We start from the raw sequence: 24,565 nt of genomic DNA, 5'->3' as shown, positions 1-24,565 counted from the left end.
TTGTTTTGATGTATGTACTTAATAACTTTCATACCAATAGCTATTAAAATGTTCTAGATATAGTGATTTAAAATTGTATATGTAATCAAACATAACAACAAATGTTACAAAATCTTAAACTGAAGATCTCCTTGGCAAGCTTAACAAACTGCAATGAAATACAGGGCTTATCCAAAGTTAGCAACTGCTATGACTAAATCTAGAGCCAGACTCCTGTAAATGACACTCCAAATTAAGGTCTGGCTTCTCTAAAATCTCATACTCACCTCCGTCCACACAGATACCAACTCCACCATGTTGCTGACTCCTCAGCCCAACCAATGCTGGGTTGGTCCCACTGTATGATAGACCTCGTGGACGGCTGTGGAAACTATAGCTGTCAATTTGGACAGTGTCTAGGTCAGAATTAGGGGTCAGCCATGTCTCTGTCACAGCAATGGAGTTAAGCTGCAGCTGCTGTGTGCAGTGGGCCAGATAAGAGACATGTCTGGTTAGTCCCTGAACATTCAGCAAAAAAACATTGAAAGAAGACGGATCACATCTTCTTTCATCAGTCAGGAGGGGGGGCATCTTCTCCAGAGCAGCCTTCGCATGTTTATTACAATAAATAGCCTTATCCTTAAAATCACGAATAATTAATCCCTGAATCGTCCGAACCCGACTAACAGCAACATAGACCTGACCAGCAGAAAAGATCTTCTTGAACGAAACTACCGCCTCATCGACAGTCAGGCCTTGAACCTTGTGGACAGTACATGCCCATGCCAGTTTGAGTGGGAACTGTCGCCTCATCCCCCCTTTATTATTAACCCACTCTTCCTCGGGCTCTACAGCAGTGGAACCAGGCAAGTCGGCTTTAGCACAAGTTCTCCGAGATATTTTTCCAATTTCCCCGTCGTCAAATTTAACATAAATGCATTTTGGAAAACCCCTACCTTTATGAAATTCAATGTGGGTGACTATGCCGCATGCTCCATTTACCAATCCATCGGTGATGTCTAAATTTTTGCACAACATCACACGAGCGTTCACGCCCAAGAGCAGCTTCTCTTCCAAACAGCTGTTCTTGACTTTTTTATGATGCCCACTCATCAGTTCCAGTTTTCCTGTTTCCTTACTTGGAATGAAATCCTCTGCACTAATCTCAAAATAATCTTCACAAATTGTTTGTAGCTGCTCCAAGTTGTGTGCAAACACTTGGGCATTTGTGGGGAAAATGTGTAAAGCCGTGCTGCCCTCGCCTGTTTCACGCTGCTTCAGCATTTGCACATCACCAGGTAACAATTTGGTTTCTTTTGAACGCGTCCTAATTCTGTTTAACATCTGTGCAAATGCTTGATCTTTCTGTCGGACAATCTCTTTCAGTTCAACCACTTTGAAGAACGTGGACCACAAATTTACATCAGATGTTTCTGCATAAAGTGGTTTCCCTTTAACGGGAGGTAACTGATAGAAATCGCCGACAGCAATAATTGAAACTTTCCCAAAAGGGGAAAAGTCCCCTGTTTGCTTAATTTGTCGTAGTCTGCCGTGGATGTAAGTCAATAGTCTGTGGTCCACCATGGAAATCTCATCAATAATCAAAATGTGTAAATCGTGATATTTAACGCGCATAGAATTAACTTTGTCCTCACCCAGAGGACAGTACGGCAGACGGATATCTTTACCGATTCCAAATGTTGTGTGAATTGTTGATGCCTTCAGACTATAGGCAGCAATCCCAGTGGGGGCGGTGAGCAGAACTGAGATGGAGTCCGGTTGGAGACACAGAGGTGACAGCAACCTCGTGGCCTCGTACTGGATTGCTCTGATCAAGTGGCTCTTTCCAGTCCCTGCACCGCCTGTAACGAACATGTGCAGAGGATCTGGGTTGTGACCAGCCACTTTCTTCAGACACCACTCTCTGACATAAAAGAAGGTGGAGAGTTGCAGCTGATTCAGAGAGCTAATCAGCAACAACCCCTCCTCCCTACTAAGACCTGGATTCCTTTCAAGGTGAGCAGCTTCAGCACGGAGAACATCCAGATCTGGAATCTCCGGCTCCTGATCTTCCCCGACCTCTCTATCCTCGGACTGTCTCTCCTGCAGCTCCTGAGCACACTCTCTCTGCTCTAATTGTGCTCCGGGGACCAACATGTCCCATGCAGCTTCCAGAATCTCAGTATCCGACAGTTCGAACTGAGCCAGCTCTAACGCATCAGCTTCAAGCTCGAACTTCTCCCGGTTCCGATCGACGACACTTTCAACAGTGTATTCGCCGCTTCTAAGACGCACCGTACCCTTTTCGTAAAATTGCTGGTAGAATTTGAAATCCTGCGGTTTCAGGTCGTCGTCCGTGCGATACGGGAGGAATAATTGAAGGATGCTCAAATGAAACCGCTCTGGATTTTTCATTTCAGAGAAACGCGCATAACGGACGACTGCAGGTTTTGTTCGAGTGCGTCTAACAATAAAGCCACAATTATGCCTAAGTTCTATCGCATTTTTAGATTTTTCATTTTTCGACAGTAAACGATATTCCGACGCAAAAGTAGCGATGCACATATCATCAAATTCTTCGTTAATTGGCCTATTTTTGTACCTATCGACGATGTTGAGCATCCACTGGTTTCCTGACTCGCCTTGCTCCTGCAGAACAGCCAGTGGTTTGCTCATTCTAACTATGTTGTCCCCGGTTGGAATGAACACTACTTTTCTGGAACATTCTTTTAGATGCATGTTGGCCAATCTATAAACAGCTTCTTGAGCTGACACGTCCCGATTATGTAAGTACACGGTGCCTAATTTCTTCAGTGACTCTTTTGCACTGGCGTTTCCTTTTTCCGCTTCTTTTTGGGCGTTCCTTAACAACAGACCCATTTCGCGCTCGTCTTTTGAAATGTACGAAATTATGTACACGACGCATGCATAAGCATCCACGATGTATTGAATGTCCATGTTTGCATTCCAACACTTTAGCAGGGACTTGTTGTACGGATTGATCCAGATTTCATTTTTATCTCTTTTTAAGACGACTTTTCTTTTCCTGCTACAGGCCCTGAACAGACTTTCGTATATTTCCTGGTCAATTTGGAAATGTTCGAAGATCTGCTCCAGGGTGTCAAATTTAGATTTCTCGTCGAGGACCTCTCTTGTAATTTCGTTCAATGCTTCTGCTGCCATCTCAGCTTCGTGCTTCCTCATCATGATCTGAAAGCAGATGCATTGATCTTTTGCTTTTTCGTCCGTTGCGCCTAATTGATTTGGGTCCGAACATTTGGGACATTTCTGTTTCTTTTCTTCATCAATAACAAATGTTCGGCCGGATGCTGTTCTGGGAAAGTTGAAGCGACATGCTTTCCCCCCTTTTTTGCAAGATTTTGTGTGGCTCCTGGAGTGCTGCTGAACAGACAGTACAATCTCTGCCAACACCTCGTCATCCACAGGAATCTCGCAGGTCACGTATCTATCAATGAATGCGGCGACCTCCTCGACCGTCGCTTTCCCTATTTGTGGAGCCCCCTCCACCCAGAACAAAACATGAACATGAGGGGACCCACGCTGCTGGAACTCAACCCTGTAGAAATAATCAATAATTTTCCCGATCGGATTGGCGGGAGACAGCAGAACCTCCCTAAGGAAACAATGCCAGCGGAAGTCAAACATGCGTGCCGCCGTGACGCTGTTCCTCCGCAACAAATCACACCGGTCCGTCCAATCCAACTGGTCAGCTGTTTGGGTTCTCCCCTCCTGTCTTAACACAGTGTCGAGGAGATTCTTCCATCTTAAGTCGGCGGCCGAGAAGGAACAAAACCACACTGGAAGACCCAGCTGACGAACACATGCCAACAAGTCCTTCTGTGTGGCCTGCCAAAATGCCGGAGTGCCTCGAATAGGCCGGAGGAAACAATATCCCTGATCTACTTCCAACAGCTTCTTCAGAGATTTCTCGGAACGTGCATCGGCACTTACGCTTTCAGATGCACGTCCAGTCTTCTCTTTGCGAAGAGCCACAGACACACTACACACAACCTTCTCCACCTCCGACATGTACTGGGCAAAAAAGATGTACTCAACGTTCTGCGCAAACCTTCCGTCAGCATGGAGGATCCTGTTGTTAAAATAACGTGAAAGAGTTAATTTGTGCTTCCGAACTTCATGATAAACATTTTTGCCATCGGGAAAGATAACCGGGAAACATTTAGCCTCATTTTCCCGATTGGATAATAGCCGGACCGGATTATTCCCTTCTGCCGGGGCCAAATTCAAAATGTCCTCAAAGTACTGATCCAGGACTTCTTGGCCGATGTCCACTGGAAACAGAGCAGAATCTTGGAACATGCAGTGAGTCTGTCTGTCATGGAGAAGCTCATCTTCTCCATCGGCCTTTTCCTCTTTTTTGTCCGCCTCGTTTTCTACTTCATTTTGATTTACTTCCAATTGTTCCTTACAAAAGTCATTGAGCCAAGCTTCGTTAAACTCTATGTCTTTATAATATTGGTTATTTTGCTTCAGATACTGCAAGGCCCGCCTAATGTGCATGGTATTAACAAACTGATACTCATAATGACCTTTGTAAGTCAGTTTACGTTTTAATTTCACGCGCAACAGAGATCCTTCCATGTCAGAGCGAGGCAGCACATTGGTTGTTTGCACCAAGTTGGCAGGAACACACGTGATTGGGCCATGGATTCCATTCTGCCCGCCTTTAGGCAAAGCAAGCATCTTCATAAATGGAATGTGCAGGGCAATCAGATGCTGCTCTAAACTATTCAAACATGCCAACTCAGGCGGGACAGGATGAACCCCCAACTTATTACCGACCCACTCTGGCGGGGTCTGACCTCTCTTTAACTTGGAGTCGCAGCTGTGGCAAATCCACAGAGCGCCCCTAGCCGTCTCCAATAACGAACATGGACTCTCACAGTCCCTGTTGCAGCGGTGCAGATAGGCCTCACTAATGCATCGATCTGCAATCTCTCCCATCATTGCAGTTTTGCTGTAAGTCTCCCTGCTACACAGCAAAACCTGATGATGAAAAAGAAGTCTGTTGCACACACAGCAAACAAACTCTGGACCATGTTCAACCTTTCTTAGAAAGTCCTTCATGACTTCCTCAAAACTCTCTGCCTTCTTTTTTAACAGCTGCCTCTTCAATTTAACATTAAATATGACACTCTTTCTGAACACTGGATTTTCCCAATATCTCTTTTTAATTGCAATGTTAACTCTAATTTTGTGCGTGGCATCTTGTTTATATTTGTCCATACTACGAGCTTTTACCGTGGACCTATGTGATGGATTTCTTCTGTATTTCTCTGTGCTCATAGCTTTGACCGTGGCCCTGTGTGATGGATCTCTTCTGTATTTCTCTGTGCTCATAGCTTTGACCGTTGCCCTGTGTGATGGATCTCTTCTGTATTTCTCTGTGCTCATAGCTTTGACCATGGCCCTGTGAGATGGATCTCTCCTGTATTTCTCTGTACTCAGAGCTTTGGCCATGGCCCTGTGTGTTGGATTGCTTTTATATTTGTCAATGCTCAGAGCTTTCATCATTGCCTTGTGAGCTGGATCTTCTCTATATTTTGTTTTTCTTTTGGTTTTAACTTTATCCATTACCTCAGCATATTTTGTTTTTGCTTTTGACTTTAAAATTTCTCGATAATTCAAATTTTCCGTGTATTTTAGCTTTTGACGTCTATTATTAAGTGCCTTTACTTTTTGTCGGTGACTTGAATTTTTGGAATATTTATTTTGAATGATATGCTTTAAAGTTTCTATCTTACTTTCCCTATAAATTTTTCCTTTGTACTTTTTTGCCATTTCATTTCTTTTTTGTAATAGAAAGTGTTTGGAAACGGATTGTCCACCTTTGGTATCATTATCACTTATTGAATTACTCTTTTGTTTTGCTGAGCTAATGTCACCTTTTTGATGTGAACGCATGTAGTAAGTTTTTGAGTCTATGTTGGCAGACGAGCAACAGCCAACACAGTGGTCTTCTTGTGGATCTTTGACACAGAGAATATTTTCAAAATGAACGCCACCACAATTTTGGATATATATTCCATTTGATGATAACTCTCTACCATTGCACTTGTGTCTAAGCCACCTGCCGTTGAACAAAACAAAAACATTAACTCCCAATAAATCGGCTGTGGCTTGAATTTCAAGCTCCGTCGCCCAAACACTAACGAAACGCATTCTAGATTTGTTAATGTAGTCATCCACAGAAGAGTATTCACGTCCAATTATCCAGCTATATTGATCCGGATTGTTTTCCATATGTTTAACAACGCCTAACCGAATTTTTCTGTGGGAATTTTGAGATCTGGTCACTGCCTGTGAGATGGCCCGAAAGTAACAGTTCCCATCTCCCACTATACTTTCATTGGTGCAGGGTGGCCCTAATAAACCAATGGGTGAGGACACTGGGGCATTAAAATTTTGGAACTCAATGTCTAAAATTGAGCACAGAGCCTGGCAAACATCACGACTTAAAGGATTAAAGTAAAATATTTCCTGCTCAGGCTCACTAGTAATAATTACATCCAGTTCCTCGACAGCAACATCATCTAATTTTGCTTTTTTAACGCCTTCTTCAAATGATGGGCCTTGAAGATTACTTTTTACACCTATTTTTCGTTTAGCTGCTGTCTTTTTGGATTCCTGTGTGTTGTCAATCGCAGTGTCAGAGAAGAGGCTCTCTTTACAGAGTTTGAGGGAGCTACTTGCTGCAGGGCTTCCTAAGAAGGGGTCAAACGCTTCAGTAGCAGAAAAAATCACGCCAACTATTTCGAACACAGTTGACTGAATTCCTTTGACTAACCTCTGCAGGTAGTCATGAATATCACCAACGGAATCAAAAAATCGAACAATGCTCGTCCCGTCAGGAGTCCTCATCCCATCAGCATCACGAGAATGGGAGTCTATTAAAGCCCAGCGCCCATTCTCAGCAATGACGGCACATGTATTCTCACACAATGTCAGCAGACATGTGTTGTACTGTGCCGTCATTCGAACTAAACCCTCCTTCAGGGGAACTAACACACCGTCGTCAATTAACACACCCGAATTAACGTTAACATCGCCGCTAACCACTTCCCCAAACTCACACGATAACTCAACTCCATCTACCACTGCTTGATCTGGCAGATCAGTCACTCTCAGAAAACCTGCTGAGTCAGTGATCTTGTTCTGTCTCAGCAGGTCAGAGTAAACCTGATCTCCAGCAAGCAGCACAGAATCTAAGTCACTGCTGTCCCACAGAAACACACTTTTAACAGTGTGTTTGGCAGCAGCGACCAAAGAGATGGCCATGCACTGCCGCCCAGCATTCTGACCAAACAGCTCATTTCCCTGATGAAACGAACCTCTGATGCTGTTGAACTTTAACGTACCAGCAGCAGGAACAGGAACCTGAACTTCAGACGTTTCCAGCTCAACATCCGAGGAGCCAAATGTGACACCCTCCTCGGAGTCTGATGAACTGGAGTCTGACACAACCACAAAATTCGAACTAGCAGGAGCAGGAACCACCTCACAGTCGTCATCTAAGCCAAAAGTAATGATGGGGTCCGTGTGCGGCTGAACCTGACAGCAAATGCAGGAAGGAGAACAGCTCTTACCTTTGCTGATCTTCTTACCTGGAGAAGCAGGCTGCCCCCGCTGCTGGTCCTTTAGAAAAAGGAAAAAAAAGACAGTATTATCATTGGTGAATAAATTAAAAAACATACATTTCCTTTTTCTATAACAAAACCTAAACAATAATTGCACTTTAACACCTAAACTCAAATTCATAAATGCTCAGTAAAAGAATTTTAGATTTCGAACATACTTGCCCAATAATCATGTCTTACTAAAGGGAGCACACAACAAAAGGTTAAGTAGGAATACAAATTAAAACAGTTAATTTAATTTAAAAAAAAGAGAATATCACTCTAAAAAGACTATTGAGCCCCCCTCCCCTCCCCTCACCTGGTCCACAGGCCGGTCCATCCCCACGTCCTTGGTAGGTGACCTCGGTGTCACCTCCACATGGTCCTGGAAACAAACATGAAACGTATTCAATATCACACTCTATACTATAAACTACATGTTGAAGCATTTTGACAGAATAAAATCACAGTCATACCTGGGCTGGCACCCTCTCCCTCCTGGCACGCCTGGCAGGTGAAGGCCGGGGTTTCACCTCCACGTGCTCGGGAACCTCCGCCTTATTAAAAAAGCAGAAAAACACATAGTCATGTTTTATCAAGTGTGTCAATTAAAAAAAAAAAACGCATCTGTTGTTGTCACAAGTTACACCTCTACAACACTACAGTGTGTGGTCTTCTTACCTGGAGCCTTGGTGCAGCCCTCTGGGATGCAGCCACAGACCTCTGGCGACGCCTGGCACGAGACGTCTGAGAAACAACCACAAATACCAGGACAAAAATGATTTAGAGGCCGTTAAAAAATTACGTGCAACCTGTGAGTATCAAGAAATAACAGTTACCTTGTTCCCAGCGGGAACAGGCACGTCAGCTCCTGCACAGTCCAGATCTGAGGGATAAAACTTATCCAACAAATCCAGAATGGCGGGGCTGAACCGCACGGGGGACACCGGGATAGGAGCAGCCTGTGGAGGGAAAAAAACCAAACAGTTATCACTTAATCACATGGACATAATGCAAACATGACCACTTAAGTCTTCTTTTTAAAATGACTGACCTGCTCCAATCCCCGCCCGCGCCACGATGCCAGAGGAGAGCAGTCAGCACCCGAAGGACTGGCTTTCTGTAGAGAAAAAGAGGGGAGAAAAAAGAGAAACTTTGTTAGACACTTTTACCAGACTCTTCTGCTGGACCACCGACCTGCACTGCACGTTCTGCTTCTGGTCTGGGCTTCAGGAAACTGCGATCACCTTGAACACATTCACAAGTTTAAAACAGACAAAACGATTTCATTTGTATGAAATGAGCTGATCCATACCTTAGGGTTACTAACCTTGCAAGTCCACTCAAAAGGGTTGGTTGGACGAGGTGACACAGAGTGCCCACTCACAACCACCTTAGGAGTGACTCGCCGGGCGGCAGGCCGGGGCGACGCAGGAGGAGGCGCCTGGACGACTGGCTCCACCAGCTGCTGGGAGGCGAACTCCCAGAGCAGGGAAGCCAGCACGACCATCCCTCCATCATCACTCAGGTGGACCTGGGGCACATTAAAAAACCAAAAAAAATTGCTTTGAGGTTTATTGTGCTGAGAAAGGCTGTCAGCATCAAATACAACCAGTGTTGTCAACTTACCCCATCGCGGGCCCACAAGGCCAAGCGGTCCAAGCTGAAGTGCTCAGCAACAGAAAGGTACTTAATGCCTGCAGAGGAGTGAGTTAGTGAAATGTTCCCACACGGAATAATCTAGATTAAAAACACAAAATAAATTGGTACTATACCCATCTGTGCCGCCACCCTGTGGAAGTCCTGGCGCAGGAAGGTCTGCAGGTCCTCGGGCACGGTCAGGCGGGGCGGGAAGTCCAGGACGAAGAGCTGGGAAAACAGTCCCACAAACAAACCAGAGTTGGCTGGAGTGCTCACACTTTGTGGTGCAGCCTCCCCTTCAGATGAGTCTCTTTATCATGCAGTGTTAAAAACACACTAACCTTGGACCACTTGGACTGGAGCAGGGTCAGGAGCTGCCGGAAGTCCTGGGCCGCCTCAGGAAGGGTCCGGCTCGCCGTCAGGTTGTTGCTGGGGGCGAGAAGACACACAAGATCGGGGGTGCGAGAAATGTTCGCGTGACTGACCTCGGTGTACAGCTCCGCTGCACTGGCGCCAGGTGTGGACATGAACCCGAAGGTCACGCCCCCACCCGCAGGCATCCGGACGATCCCGTCCACCAGGGCACGAAGGTGGGAGTCTCCAACCACCAGGACGAACTGAAACAACACACAGTTGTTGTTATTGCAATAACAGATGTCCACGATCGCGAGTACACCGAGTAACCGTATGTCACAGATTTTTTACCTTCTCCCCGGGAGACTCAGGTGGAACAAGGCATTTGTGGGACTTCCCGGTGGCAGCAGAGACGGGCCATCTCCGTACGGGATGCCTAATCCCAGTGCCGGAGCCTGGGAAACACAAAAGCAGCAGACATGTCACGATTTATATCACAAATGCATGCATGATCTAGGGCTTGGCGATATGGCAAAAAAATAAAATCACGATTTTTAAAAATAAATTCAAATTGACAAAAATTTAATTATAATGATTTTAGTTGAAAGAAGTAAACCCAATTTTTAACAAATATTTTTATTTATTCGAATTAAATAGTTATTATCCATTAGGATTAATCTGTAACTATTGCAAGATTTGCACCTTCTACTGCTACAGGTAATGCATTGCTGTCAAATGAACAGCTTCTAAATATCAGTGAGTTTTAATTTTGCATTTGTGCTAAAATCCATAAAACAGAGCTTGTAAATGATTGTCACCCAAGACCAGAAATGAGGGAGATTAATGAAGTTTATAGCATGAATGACTAATAAAGTTTAGTAAAGTCATTTCCCTATTAAAAACAGCTCAAAGTGCTAAATAATAAAAAAAATAATTTAAAAAAAAACACCCTTTACCACATTTTCAAATGAAACTGAAACTTTTATTATTTTTTTTTGGATCACATACATGGTAAATAAATCTCAATTTCTTTAGAATTTACCTTCAAATAGACGATTTCATTGTACTTTGAGAAAAAGGCTCCAGCTAGCATCTTTAACTGATACAAAAAAACATTTTTAAACTTGGATGATAACATCAAATACATCTGCCAAACTGTTAAGATTCAAAACACCGAGATAATAGCAGTAAATGTGGCAGTTTTAAAAAGTTTACATCCACAGCTCCTGCACTAACATCTGCTCTCTGCTGTGTTTATGTCACTGAGCAGAAAGCTAGCGTTAGCATTAGCGCTGTTTATTCTTGCTGGGCCTTTGTTCGGTCCGCGCGACTAAGAAAACAGCTCAACAGTGACGCCACGGATTAAGAAAACTATGTGCAAACTCACTTACACTTCTTACAAAGGGGGGGAGTGCGACTGACGATAAGATTTAGGCTCTTACAGTAGCTAGCAAAAGCTACGCAAAGAGCTAGCAAAACAATGCAGCATCGTGCATCTTGACAGAACATTTTACGTGTTTCCTACATGAATTACCATCAGTTTTTGTGCAGGTTGAACGCAAATACGTGCGATTAACATCCGCCATGTTTAAAAACACGAAATATTAATAAAAACATCGATGAACCAAACTAGCATGTCTCTCATGAGTTGCTAGCACCCACTTTAGCACACAGTTCACGGTTCCCAGCCTGATTTCTCTCTATTAAAAATTCCTCTCCATCGGATTATTTTGTTGTCGAGGTTTTTGAAGTCGATTGCAAAACACTGCGTCTCCTTTTGTTACTTTTCCGGACCTCCGTCATTCATTACTCGAGAAGACTCGATCCATAATGACGGCGCACGTGACTCTGTCACGTCGTGTGTCACGTGACTTCCAAACAAGAAAAACACACCGGGGAGGAGGAGCAGCAGCAGCTTGGGTTTAAAGTCACAGCTGTCAACAAGCTTTTGCCTTCTCGCTCTTGCAGCCTTTCGTATAAGATCGCGATCTAATGATCTCTCAAAAATGACAGATCGTCAGCCTTGAAGATCGTAAGACGGTTTTTTATTGTCATATCGCCCAGCCCTAGCATGATCTCAGAATAGATTTGGGAGCACAATGAAAAGCAGTGGTCACTTACGAGAGCTCGGAGCACTCGGGCTTGGATGGCTGATGGGGGACCGGTCCATGGGGCGGAAGTTCCCGGCCCGGTTCCTGCGGTGCGCCTTGCCCCTCGCCATCTGCAAAAAAGATCATAAACACATACAAAAAAAAGAAAGAAAAGAAAAGAAAAAATTTAGCATAAAAAATAATCAGGCAGGTGCATAATAATGCCTCCATTGTGTCAGATCCAAGTACTCACAAAGGAAGCAGGGCGGGGATGTTTAGACTGTATCAAAAAAAGCTTTTAAACACAACAAAGACAGCAGAACATAATTTTGTACAATAACTCACAACCATGGAGAGAAAATAGAATCACTCCAATTTGTGGGTGCATAATTCTCGATTTATGCATGCGTAATTTAGGATTTGTGCATAACTTTGGATTTGTGCGTGAATATTCTTGACTTTTTACTCAAAATATGTTTTGTGCATAGGAAAAAAAAATGAAAAATTAAAGAAATACAAAATACGATTGAAACTTACATAACTTACATTTTATTTTATATTTAATATTTTTATAAAATTGCACAAAACTTGCCAGTTACAAATCAAGAATATGCACACACAAATCCAAAGTTCTGCACAAAACCTAAATTATGCACGTACAAAGCAAGAATACACATTCACAAATCCTTATTTATGGCCAATTCAAATATTATGCGCCCACAAATAAGAGAGTTCATTTTCTCTATATAGCCTTATAACAAACGTTAACGCACGCCACATGCTTGATTGTAATTAATCATTTTGACATGCATGTTGTAAACAAACAAAGCTGCAGCTTTAAGTGAGACAATCTTCTGACTGTGCCTTTATTATAATAATGTTTTTAGTGACCGTTTGTCCAAATTACCCTTCAATTGAAATAAAGCCCCAGCTCCCAGGAAAAAGCATATTAAAAGTCCCTAATTTTAAATTAATATAATAAAATAGTACATGTAAGAGTCAGCATTAAATAAAGTCAATGACAGAAAGACAAAAAGAAAAAAGCATTTGCCAGAGTACTCATTTGCGCTAAATTTCACAGTTACAATAAAAGCAATAGGATTCTGATATAAAAACATATCGTTGTGGCCCAGGGATGATTTGTTATAATAAAAACCATAATTTTGACATGTGCACAAGTGTCTAAAATAGATGAACATAAATCAACACAACACATAAAAACTCTCACATAGCAGCAGTATGCCCTCTGCAGGTTGCAAGTCTGTCAAAAGCCTCAAAAACTGACACCCAGGGACAATTTACAGACACCAGTTAACCCATGAAACATGATTTTGAACATTGGGAAGCTGGAGAAAACCCACACATGCACAGAGAGAAAATGCAAACGCAACTATTTTGTCCACTTCCAGAGTTAACCACCATGCAGCCATTTTGTTCACAAACAACTAATAATCACAAAGTTTACATTCTAAAAAGTAGCCAACATTGCCATTATTATCTACCTAATTAGGTTAAAACATTCTCACATCCCAATATTCAGCTTCAAAATAAGGAATCCACACAAACAGAGCTTATTTCTGGATCAGAGCTGATCTCTCATTTTATTGCTGTACTTTTAAATAATGATTAAAAAACGGACAAACAAGAAACAAAAAAAGCGCTGAACACTGAAAGAAAAACGTGACATAAATACAACAAAAGCTAACAAGATGGCCCAGTGTAATCTGAACACCCCATCCCCTCCCAGGACGGTTAGCATGCTCGGTAGCCACAGAGCACCCTTCTGCTAACCCATTTCAAATCCATGTTCACCAAGCAAAACGAGCCTAAATAATCACATCCAGTGTACAGCCCGCAGGAAAACACAGCAAGAACAACAAAGCTGGACTTTAAGCAGATTCCTCTGTCAAACTCTTGGCTTAAGCTAACTAGCTTCACAGAAAGACGGCACAGCCCTTTGATGTTAAGCTAATCCACCACGAAGCAAACTCAGATGAAAATCAACGTCAATTCGACAAATGTAACACTTACTTTAACAATAGCACGAGTATCAACAAGCACAAACATTGTTTTACGAAATACTTTTGAGTTTTTAGACAAAACAAAATACTTACCTCGACGGCTAGATGTTCACTCCGGGACGTGGCTCCTACAGATGGGGGATGGGACTACTCACGGATTTAAAACAAAGATAAAAGTATATCCTGTTTGGTCCGAGTGTCCTCCAGGCAGAAGAAATCCTCGGATGGGAAAAACAGCCGCTTCTCTCGATTCAAATCCAAGGAAAATCCTTTCTCACAGAAGTCTGGAAAAAACCGTCCGGTTCCTCCAAAGCAAACAGCGAGAAGAGGCCGAGAAGCTTCGTCATGAGATGGGTGATGCAGCCTCAGCCAATCACAGGCAGCCACTCCTGGTCACCGCCCCCTTTCTGTTGCATTTGAAAAAAAAAAAAAATACGAGAACCAGACCAATTTCTTTCCTCCATTAGACTTTAAACACACTTTAACTCAGCATTGCTTTGTTATTAAAAAAAAGGGCATCTGTGAGATTTTTTAGAAAAATTGTAATGATTTAATGTGAAAAATTTAGCACCATTATTTCCTTTAAAAATCCTTTAGCATGTAAACTTCACAAAATGGATGCTCCCTCATGTAATGCATGAGGGAGCATCCACAATGTAAAGGGTTTAAAGCATAAATAATAGTTATATTGTATTTAAAATTAGGATTTTGTGGCATTTTAAAGCATAACCAAAGACATTCAATGTAAAAATACAGCTAGATGAATGGACAGTACATTTTAACCCTACTTTGTAAGAAAAAAATAAATGTTTTTTTTTAACTGGAGACCTCTGAATATCATCCGACTTACCATTTATTCTCATTGTTAAGCTTTAATAAAAGATTTTACAATTCAGAACACTTCAAAGTATTAAATTTGGAAGAGTTCAAATGTTTATTGTCCATCTTATTAGGTAGTAGGTTATTTTAAAACCTATAATTCTGACTCATTTGCTGTAAACTATTTTAAAATGTGCTACATTTAAGCAGCAGTATAAATTACCATTACATTCAAAGGACATGTAAGTGAAGTATTATATTTCAGTATCACTTCTGATCATTCTTCCAACTAAAACGTATAAAAAAGCAAAATAAAAATAAGCAGAACATTGTCATCTTTTAGGCTAAGTATGTAATTTGTAATTTGCCAGACTGTGAGCTCTTACTTTCCGCGCTGCCGGCTCAAATTGATAGGGCTTTACAGTCCTCAAACCACAAACACCCGGCGCCTCTGAATCAGCGTCACTTTCAGAACAAATGTTTCCACAATCTGAGTCTGAAGACAGAATTGTGGACCTTGAAATATCGTCGCTATCGCTAGCTCCGACACGCAAAGGAGAAGCCATCTTGCTATGTTTACCCCTGCTACGTCACACGCACCACGTGACCAAAACGGAGCTTTTCACCCGGAAGAGACAGGCTTGCCAAATTTGGCCTAAAAAATGCTGTTTTATTTCAATATTTCTTGCTCAAAACACGCCAAAACATTTGGAAATGGTAAATATAAGGCGAAATACAGTTAACACCGAAAATGACCCACAACCCCATTACTAACCCTTTAACAAAGCATAACAGATATGACCACATTAACATGTTGGTTAAAATACAGAGCTAGAAAGACTATAAAAACATATTTGTTTATTTTAGTCTGCACTGAGAATAAAGAACAAAAATGACAGTATATTGTTGACAGAATCAGAGAAATAATGCTGAAAGGACTGATCAGTTATGAATAAAATATGTAATTTGTTCATAAATGTTTGAGGTCATTTTATGTGAATATTGGAGATTTGTTGACATTGCTAATTGTAGAAGAATAAATTCTATTGTTGTGATTTTACCAACAGCACGTGTATCGTGTCTCTATTCTGTCCAACAGACCACGGGCCCGTTTCAAAAAGCAGGTTTTGTTGGAACTCTGAGTTCGTGAACTCCAAATTCGGCAAAACTCTGAGTTTTCGGTTTCAGAAAGAGGGATAACTCAAACCCGTGAAAGTGGGCGAAACCAAGCCCGTTCCAAGAAGCAGGTTAAGCTGAACTCAGAATCAATCACTATGGTAACTGAGTCTGTGAACGAAACCTGGTCGGTAGCAGGTTTTCTTCAGGAAACTTAGAGTTCTCTGCGGTCTCCGCCCCTTTTTAAAGTGAAAGATGATCAAATATGAGTTCCTCATTAACATTTAGAGAACATTCACATTAGAGACGTCACGTTTTCACCACTCAGAAACCAAAATGACATGTTCATTCATAGAGGATCACGTAGAGAGGAGGCTGATTAATCCAGAGGAAATGTTATTTACGTCGGTAGAGGATTTGGAGGGCACGAGTCGACTGACTGGAGTTTCCCAATTCATTTTTATTTCAGCGATATTTTAAATAGTTAGTTTTTCCAGGGACTCGCTATTAAAAAATACAGTTTTCTTTTCCTTATTTTAAACCCTTAACAATAGGAATCAAGGAATGTCACACACCGGACAACGATTTGGACTTGTCCTCCGTCCAAGTATTGCGTCGGACATTAGCTCAATTGACAGCAACGCTGCCTCCCATTGCATTGGTAGCGAGTTCGACTCCCGGCCACGGAAAGTTATTTTTATGTTTAAAAAAATTGGCGAATAATTTTTAAGTCTTGAGAAGTAAAATTAAATAAATACTTTTTAACATATGCCAGGCAGCTACAGTTTCTTTTTAGCGTGCAGTGATATCTGTGTGTGTAGGTGGGGGGTTACGATCACGGAGATTACTTATTAGATTGGTAACAGATCAAAAACCACTCCTTACTCAACAAGTGACAAAATAACCTTCCTGACATTATTTATTCATTATTAGAAATGATTCAAATAACTGCAGATATTTTCTCTCTGTTCTACCGCTGCAGCTGTGTTGCTTTTCTTGCAGAAAATGTTCTCTATAGTCTGCATATGCTTGCAGGAACTTATCAATTTCCGTCGCCGGAAGTGCGTAACTCAGATGTTTGTTCCCGTTGCCATGGTGAATCATGCTGTCTTTGCTCCATTGATCAGGGCTTTTTATGGTCGCGACGCTCACACCTGATTCTGGTTCTGACAACTTCAAGTTGATTGAATCAAACATTTTCAGCTGTTCTGGAACCGAAAACCCTGAGTTTGGGAATTTTGAGTCCAGTGACTCTAAGTTCAGGTTCGAACTCTAAATTTGTTGAACCTGCTTCTTGAAACGGGCCCCACATGTCCTCTGAAGAGAAACGCTTTTATGTCTGCATGAGCTTCCCAGCCCAGAACATTCTGTGTTCTGCAGAGCACATTAATTTGTTGCATGAATCGTGTTTGTTGTGAATGCACCTTTACAGTCCAATGTGGAGAAACACTTTGAATTCAGCAGTCATGTCACCATACAGAGTGGTAGAATGTTCTAGCAATGTTCACTTTGGATTATTCTGATGTGGAAAAACACTAAAATGTGAATGGAGTTGACATTCATTGTTGTTTACCTGTTTGTACACATGTTTTATTTATTATCTTGAAGAAATACAATGAATCTGGAAAACTTCACCTGCACTGTTACAATATGAAGGGAATCGTTGTGACATGGAACCGTTATATCCCTAATAACAATCTATTTTTTATGTGGAGGATAATTTTTCTGTTAAAACTACAAATTTTGACTCTTTTCTACAGATATAAGAAGTCGTGGAGAAGACAACATCTGGCTGTTACGCCCCAATGGTCTAGGGGTGCGGGGCCTAACATAAAGGTAAATTAAATAAGTGTTTAACAAAAACACAACAAAAGTCTCCATAAAAAGTTAACAAATTTATTTACAAAGACCAAAACCACCAAAGTAATAACTAAAAGTGAAGCAAAAGGCTTCAGGGTGAACCAAGGCCAAAACAACAAACAGAAACAGTAAAATGATGACAAACACTAACCTCCCTGGACTAACAGAAACAGGAGAAAACCTTTACTAAATAAAATGGCAGTTCACCCCTACAGCTTCACTTAACTTAAACCAACACTAAACACAGAACACAGAGTGGGACCTAGCACAAAACACCAAAGAAACTACAAAGTGCACACAAACTAAAACAGGTGGAGAAGATCACTGAGCTGCAGTGGAGACATGTTGCAGCCCAGCTCCCTTCCCCTGGTCTGGAGGTCCAAATGGGGCTTTTGAAGGCTCCCCTCCTTCAGGTCTGACCAATGGGGAGCCACGCCTCCAGCACCACACCTGAAAGAAATCAAGACAGAAAAAACACAAAGATCCACAAAAAACCCGGATGTCCCACTCTGACAAAAATCCACAGAACCAAAAGAAAATACAAAACCAAATACGGCCACAGCCGTAATACCCCCCTACTTAAAATAAAACCCCTTTCCCTAAAAGCGGTTTTCCCCAAGAGGGTGCTTACATAGAGACACACAAAAAAAGTGCTAGAGTGCTAGCCACAAAAACAAACCAAATGCTAGCATAACACAACTAGCAAAACAAAGTGTGCTCCAACAAACTACAAAATAAGTTTGGCCAACAGGTTTTCTTTCCTCAAAGCCCAGCTCCATGCTTTAGGCAACAGCTTCACGAATGTATTGAAAAATACTATACTAGTAAAATTTTCCTGGTTTGAATGAAAATAGGAGAGCAGGTAACTGAAATTTAGAGTCTCAACTCCACACATGTTATTTGATTTGGCAAAGAGGCCACACTACACCAAATAAGAATCCTCCAGATTCTCGAAAACAGACAAACCAAATGAATACTTACTAATGTTTGATGAGAAAGGAAGTAGCATCACAACCTCCAAGGCAGCCCTGGTCTGGAACAATAAAGTTGGGTTTGCCCCTTTCCGGCTACGGCTGCAGGAGCCTCTACTCCTGCCTCCGCCCGATTGGGGTTAGTGGCATCGGCAACACTGCAGCAGCCTCCACTCCCACACCGTCGCCTACACCACCACCAACTGATTCCAACCAGTTGAGGTCAACCTGAAGGTACTCACTTCCTGCTCCAATACAAAATGCTCTCAGATTGAACAGCAAAAGAAGTCCCCGACTTCACCGAATGTAAATTTTACAAAATGAACCATAAAGAAAAACTGTTAACCAAACAAATCCAAGTACAAATGAATTTCACAAAATTAAAAAAAAAAAACAGGGGATCTGGGTGGATTTAGATCCCGGACGAGCCCCCAATTTATGTTACGCCCCAATGGTCTAGGGGTACAGGGCCTAACAAAGGTAAATTAAATAAGTGTTTAACAAAAACACAACAAAAGTCTCCATAAAAAGTTAACAAATTTATTTACAAAGACCAAAACCACCAAAGTAATAACTAAAAGTGAAGCAAAAGGCTTCAGGGTGAACCAAGGCCAAAACAACAAACAAAACCCCAACTAACTCAACCCAGGGAGCTTACCTGCAAAAGAAACAGTAAAATGATGACAAACACTAACCTCCCTGGACTAACAGAAACAGGAGAAAACATTTACTAAATAAAATGGCAGTTCACCCCTACAGCTTCACTTAACTTAAACCAACACTAAACACAGAACACAGAGTGGGACCTAACACAAAACACCAAAGAAACTACAAAGTGCACACAAACTAAAACAGGTGGAGAAGTTCACTGAGCTGCAGTGGAGACAGGTTGCAGCCCAGCTCCCTTCCCCTGGTCTGGAGGTCCAAATGGGGCTTTTGAAGGCTCCCCTCCTTCAGGTCTGACCAATGGGGAGCCACGCCTCCAGCACCACACCTGAAAGAAATCAAGACAGAAAAAACACACAAAGATCCACAAAACACAAGGATGTCCCACTCTGACAAAAATCCACAGAACCAAAAGAAAATACAAAACCAAATACGGCCATAGCCGTAACACTGGCAGCTAATGAAAAGTCAAACTATGGTATGGAATGAGTCATTTTGTTGTAAAATAATGTACTCATTCACTTAACTCTTCTTACAGTTTCTGTCCTTTTTCTTTCAAATTAGTTACCAAGGATGGGAACGCTCCTCTGCACCTCTTTCCTTGAGAAGTCTGGCCATGTGTGATCCAAAAGTAACACCTGAGGAGATCAGCCCTCTCCAGCTGGAGTTACCGACCCTCATGGCCTCCTCCAAGGATTTGGGTTACTCAGAGAGAGGTCTACTTAAGCTGGGCCCTCAGGTCTGCAATGCTACTGCCTCCACATGCTCAACCACGTCCTGAAGGCCAACTCTCAAGTACTGTCACAAAATGCCCAGCTGAAGGAGCAGAGAAGAACATCTGCAGCTGAGTTCCAGGAACAACACAGAGAACAGGGACTGAGCAGGTCTGAGGTAACCCAGAGCAAATCCAGCAGTTCTGGATGCATGTACATCCATGTCTTTGCAAACTGCAGTTCTTTTTTAATATTTTGGCTGAAAACATCATAATCATAATTCAAAGAGCATTGGGAATGTTTTTAAAATCCATCAAAAGATAATCAGTGTAGGACTTAAAAGGAGGAAAAACTGGAGATTTGTTACACAGACTTACAAATCTTCTGTGCTAAATGATCTGAGATCTTTAAACTTAAAATTGATAAGCTACATTTCAACAAGACTCACTTGTATGTATTTGGTCTGATACTTCAGATTGACTTTCCAAATTATTTTGTCAGCAAATTTGTTTTCTAACAGAAGAAGCAGCATGTGCAGTCAGATATTTCTTGTGCTCATCTACTGTAATGGTAATGACTGAGATCACTGTATCAGGTCCTGATTCTCCTTCCTCTTCATATCCTTCTCATCCTCATCATTTTGCTGGAGGCCAAAGGCAAGAGGTTGTTGGGAGCAACAAGAAGAACTTCAAAGAGGAGTTTGGCCGGGATGCAGACCAAAAGCTGTTGAACCTATGCAGACCTGATGATCACCACATCACCATCTTTGCTGGTGATGTAAACGACCACTTCAAGATATGAGTGCACTTCTGATTCCCTCCTTAAACTGTACAGAGGATCCAGAACGTATTCAGGGTCTCACTTCTTCCACGTATTATTATGTCACAGCCTTATTTCAAAATGGATTCAATCCGTTTTCTTCCTGAAAAAACCTTTAAAAACATAATGACAACATGAAAGAAGTTCTTTTGAAATTGTTGCAAATCTCTGATAAATAAAAAATGATCTGAAAAATGATCTGTGCATAAGTATTCACAGCCTTAGCTCAATAATTCCTGAACCTTTGGCAGTAGGGATGTAACCATTCAGTCAAGCCATGATTCCATTCACAGTTTTCAAGTCACAATTTAGGTTTTCATTACGTTTTTTTTTTTTTTTTTAATATGTTTTCAGGAAGAAAACTGAATCTGTTTTGAAATAAGGCTGTGACCTAATAAAATGTAGAAGCAGTGAGGTGGACTGAATTCTTTGGAATCCACTGTAACCTCACTAACGTCTTGCTGTTGGGACTCAGGTTTGCAGGGGTCTCCACTGTGAGAAACAACATACGGCTCTATGACATCATCATCTCATCTCCACTGAGGCTGCACGCCGTTCCGGGAGCAGAAGGACAAAAGAAGCCACTCACACTTTCTGTCATCCATGGAGCTGCTGGTGGTGGATCAGCCAGACGTCTTCCTCATGCAGAACTGGGAACACGTCCTGGTAAGAGCACGCACATACCGTCTTTTCACACTTTTATTCAGGCTAATTACTTTCCCTTATTGAAATGTGCCTTATTTTTCTTTACCTTTAAAAAGTAAATAGAAGATGAAGTGTTGGCACCCAGAGATTAGTGGCTTAATTTTTACACGTTTTGTTGTTTAAACTCTCAGAGTTCAGAAAAATAAGTCCAAGTATTTTAGAATAAAATCAAAGATTTGATCACAATCAAGGATTTGGTTAATTTTGGAAATATTGGTACATTCTGTACAGGAAATGCGTAACAGAAGAGATTGATTGACAAGGTCACCAGCCAATCAGAACGCAGAACATAATGGTATATTTGAATAGAACATGCATTCCAAATTGTACTAAAAATAATCCATTATATGCTCTCACAGAACTCAGTGACCTCTCAAGAATGCTTCAGATATAGATAAATATATATATATACATATAAAACCACCAGCCACATGCTATCTAGCACTGTTTGTGTTTATTTACTGTTTACCTTTTGAATCAAAATGTGTGGATTCACTGACAAATATGTAAGGGATAATACCCGACGAAGTGTGCATTATGAGAAATTAACGCACGACGCGGAGGCCTAAACCGTCCGACGCGAAGCGGAGGACGGTTGCCTCCGTGAAGTGCGTTAATTTCTCATAATGCACTCTTCGGAGGGTATTATCCCGCTTATACCATGGTCATTTACAAAATAAATAAACATTTAATCAATATTTAGTACTTTATTCTTGTTATTTCTTTGGTTTAGCTCATTTTTTCACAAAAAAGTGGACTATTTGATCCGTGATGCGGTTTGTTGTCACGGTGACATGGAACACGGCATGAAGCCGGAAGCCGTTACAGACCTCAGCTGCAGCGGTAAAGTGTCGCTGTTTTGAAAGAAAGACCCGGACAAATTAGAATATTTTTCTTCTTTTTCTGACGTTAATCCTTCAGTGAGCAGCTAGAACATATTCAGCTTCTGTCTGTGTTTCATTTCACGGCAGGTTCGTTCTTCTGAGCTGCTCTAAAATGAGAAACTCCCTCTTGTGGTGAAACAGAAGACTACACCTTTCATGTCGAGTGGTGTTTTATTAGAAGGAGAATAACTAATTTGTCAATATTAATTTACCTTACAAAAGGAGAGGAATATAAATGCTGGTCGCTACAATAAGTTGAATAAAGCATCAGTTCAGAGAGAAAGTTCATCAATTACTGCTTGTTTTGTCCAGACAATGAAGGAAAACGTGTTTTAAAGAAGCCTGCGCAGTGATATCGAACGTTTGGTCTGTGTGACCGGAACTTCTTTTTTAGGTGTGCGTTATTACTGTGCATTATCAGTTTTTAATGCACACCCAGCAGCCAATCAGAATCGAGTATTCACCCAGACCATGGTATAAAAAAGTTTAATGTGAATGAAAAGCGTCTCATAAATCATTCTACCTCAACATAAAGTGAAGTCAAGAATGCTTCAGAGACGCGACATGACATTGGATCAAGCCAACAGGTTGCTGGATCGGCAAATCCGTGTCTTCGAGTCAACGGTATCCACACCTGGCCCACAAACACAAACTGCAGTTGAAGCAGAAAAGAAGAAAATCTTTGGAAATGTCCAGCTGCATGAAAATCCAAGAGTTCCAAAAGTAAATCCTGGACAGTTCTTTGGTAGCCTGGCCGAAAATGTGAGGTGCTGGATGACTCCAACAAGTTCCTCACATGTCAGCACAACCTCATCTGAAAATAAAGACAGTTCCTTCCTCAAAGACATTCAGGTCCTCCAGTCTGACACTTGGCCGACAAACCTAAATATTCAGCATGGAGATGCAGAGGTCAGACGTTCATGTGAGAGACTCCAAATTGAGGAAAGGGAAAGTGTTTCAGGATTTAGGGAGTACAAAGACAGAAATGCTTCCAAGACACCAGCAGCCCTGGAGCCTCTTCTGAAAGCCGTCCACACTATTGCAGTTTCAACAAGTGAATGTGAGCGAGCTTTCAGTTCAATGAATGACATCCTCACTGATACAGAAATTCGCTCGATAGCAAGAGGTTGTCAAACTTGATGTTTGTGAAATGAAATGGACCACCCTTGGGACAGTTTGATGCTCAATTTTATGTCAGATCATGGCTGGCAACAGGCAGAAGAAGCACAACTTGTACATCTTGTGAAGCACCAAGTGCAAAAAAAGGGGACCCCAAGAGCTGCTGGGGCCTTTTCTAAAGAAAGGACCAAGAAGAATAATGTTTTGCTTTTTTGTATTTACTATTTTTTATTTGGCAGGTCTAGTTTATTGTTCATATACATGGTGTAGTTTGAGGACATAAGAAATGTATTTTCTAAGCATGTTCTATGCACTTTTCAAGAACAAATGTGAAAGTAAATTAATGTATTTTGATGTATATTTTGAACATTATTTTGATCAGCACATTTCATTTAATGACAGCATCACTTAGTTTTTAAAGCTTAAGAAAATGTTGCACTTTTTTTATAGTGTTGTTAGTTGCCTGTTTGTCTATTATTACATCAAACTGAAAATGAATCTTATAATTCTACAACCATTGAAATAATTTTACAAACACATGTTGGTGTTTGACTACATTTATTTTGAGACTAGACTTGAGCTCCCTCTTTCTTATTTCATATTAAGACACGTTAAAAAAGGACTTCTTTTCATCGATTAATATTTACATTCAATATTCTATTTTATGTTTCGACTTCTGATACACAGAGCACCTCCACTTCTTGTTGTCCACTTAAAGCACTGGTGCTCTCGAATGATCTGGACCCGTGTGGAGCTCCGCGAAGCTCCTGCGGGCTGTCAGGGGTCCCGCTGTGGATCACTGTGGGATGACAGGCAGAGCTGCAGTGAGTGGAGTTCTGTGCTTTGGGGCGGGTCAGGAGCGCTGTGGGTGCTAAATGTTGCTCTTTCGGCTGTGCTGTGGTGTGCTGTGTGCAGGACGGCCCATCATAGCACTGCGTTATCCTCCTATGACGCTGTGAGTGCTTCATCTCCATGGCGACGGGTGAGAGCTGCATGCTGTCAGTGTGTGAGTTTTGAAAATTTGTTTCGGCTGTATCCAGAGACTCGCGATGCTTCGCAGTACAGACCTGGTTGACGCATCAACTCGAAGCTCTGTTTGTTGAGTTTTGGATGAGCCAGGTTTGGTGCCCCCCATGCTTGTAGTTTTCCC

At 41.7% G+C, this 24,565-nt stretch overlaps 3 protein-coding genes across 3 annotated transcripts; all 3 read right to left on the bottom strand.

The window, feature by feature from the left end:
• Nucleotides 1–446: 446 nt before the first annotated feature.
• On the bottom strand, nt 447–5,481 carry LOC112159935 (the record flags this gene model as incomplete). Its single annotated transcript, XM_024294197.2, is given in 1 exon segment — nt 447–5,481. A coding segment is annotated over 1 exon segment (5,035 nt), but the record flags the coding sequence as incomplete, so codon positions are not given.
• A 461-nt stretch (nt 5,482–5,942) lies between these two features.
• On the bottom strand, nt 5,943–8,184 carry LOC118599961. The gene is made up of 4 exons (XM_036216417.1): nt 8,114–8,184; nt 7,957–8,022; nt 6,022–7,656; nt 5,943–5,990 (listed from the first exon to the last, which is right to left on the bottom strand). Exons 2-4 carry the CDS (start codon nt 7,975–7,977, stop codon nt 5,943–5,945), a joined length of 1,704 nt encoding a protein of 567 aa, XP_036072310.1. The 5' UTR covers nt 7,978–8,022; nt 8,114–8,184.
• On the bottom strand, nt 7,717–11,853 carry LOC112159934. Its single transcript, XM_036216408.1, has 6 exons — nt 11,754–11,853; nt 9,984–10,123; nt 9,620–9,895; nt 9,413–9,506; nt 9,267–9,334; nt 7,717–9,171 (listed from the first exon to the last, which is right to left on the bottom strand). Exons 1-6 carry the CDS (start codon nt 11,851–11,853, stop codon nt 8,896–8,898), a joined length of 954 nt encoding a protein of 317 aa, XP_036072301.1. The 3' UTR covers nt 7,717–8,895.
• Between the last annotated feature and the right edge of the window lie 12,712 nt (nt 11,854–24,565).

The sequence above is a fragment of the Oryzias melastigma genome, linkage group LG2 (assembly GCF_002922805.2).
Source record: "Oryzias melastigma strain HK-1 linkage group LG2, ASM292280v2, whole genome shotgun sequence".
Taxonomy (NCBI): domain Eukaryota; kingdom Metazoa; phylum Chordata; class Actinopteri; order Beloniformes; family Adrianichthyidae; genus Oryzias; species Oryzias melastigma.
Note: the sequence above shows the minus strand (reverse complement) of the source record. Positions and strands in the feature narration are given on the sequence as shown.

What these genes read in the sequence shown, in the direction of transcription:
- LOC118599961 (XM_036216417.1), bottom strand. Translation starts at nt 7,977, where the DNA reads ATGGACCGGCCTGTGGACCAG. An exon ending in TGGACCGGCCTGTGGACCAG is followed by an intron (nt 7,657 to 7,956) that starts GTGAGGGGAGGG and finishes CTTTTTCTAAAG; the next exon opens with GACCAGCAGCGGGGGCAGCC. An exon ending in ATATCCAAAATTGTGGTGGC is followed by an intron (nt 5,991 to 6,021) that starts GTTCATTTTGAA and finishes TCTGTGTCAAAG; the next exon opens with ATCCACAAGAAGACCACTGT.
- LOC112159934 (XM_036216408.1), bottom strand. Translation starts at nt 11,853, where the DNA reads ATGGCGAGGGGCAAGGCGCACCGCAGGAACCGGGCCGGGAACTTCCGC. An exon ending in CCCGAGTGCTCCGAGCTCTC is followed by an intron (nt 10,124 to 11,753) that starts GTAAGTGACCAC and finishes CATTTGTGATAT; the next exon opens with AAATCGTGACATGTCTGCTG. An exon ending in TCCAGTCCAAGTGGTCCAAG is followed by an intron (nt 9,507 to 9,619) that starts GTTAGTGTGTTT and finishes CTGTTTTCCCAG; the next exon opens with CTCTTCGTCCTGGACTTCCC.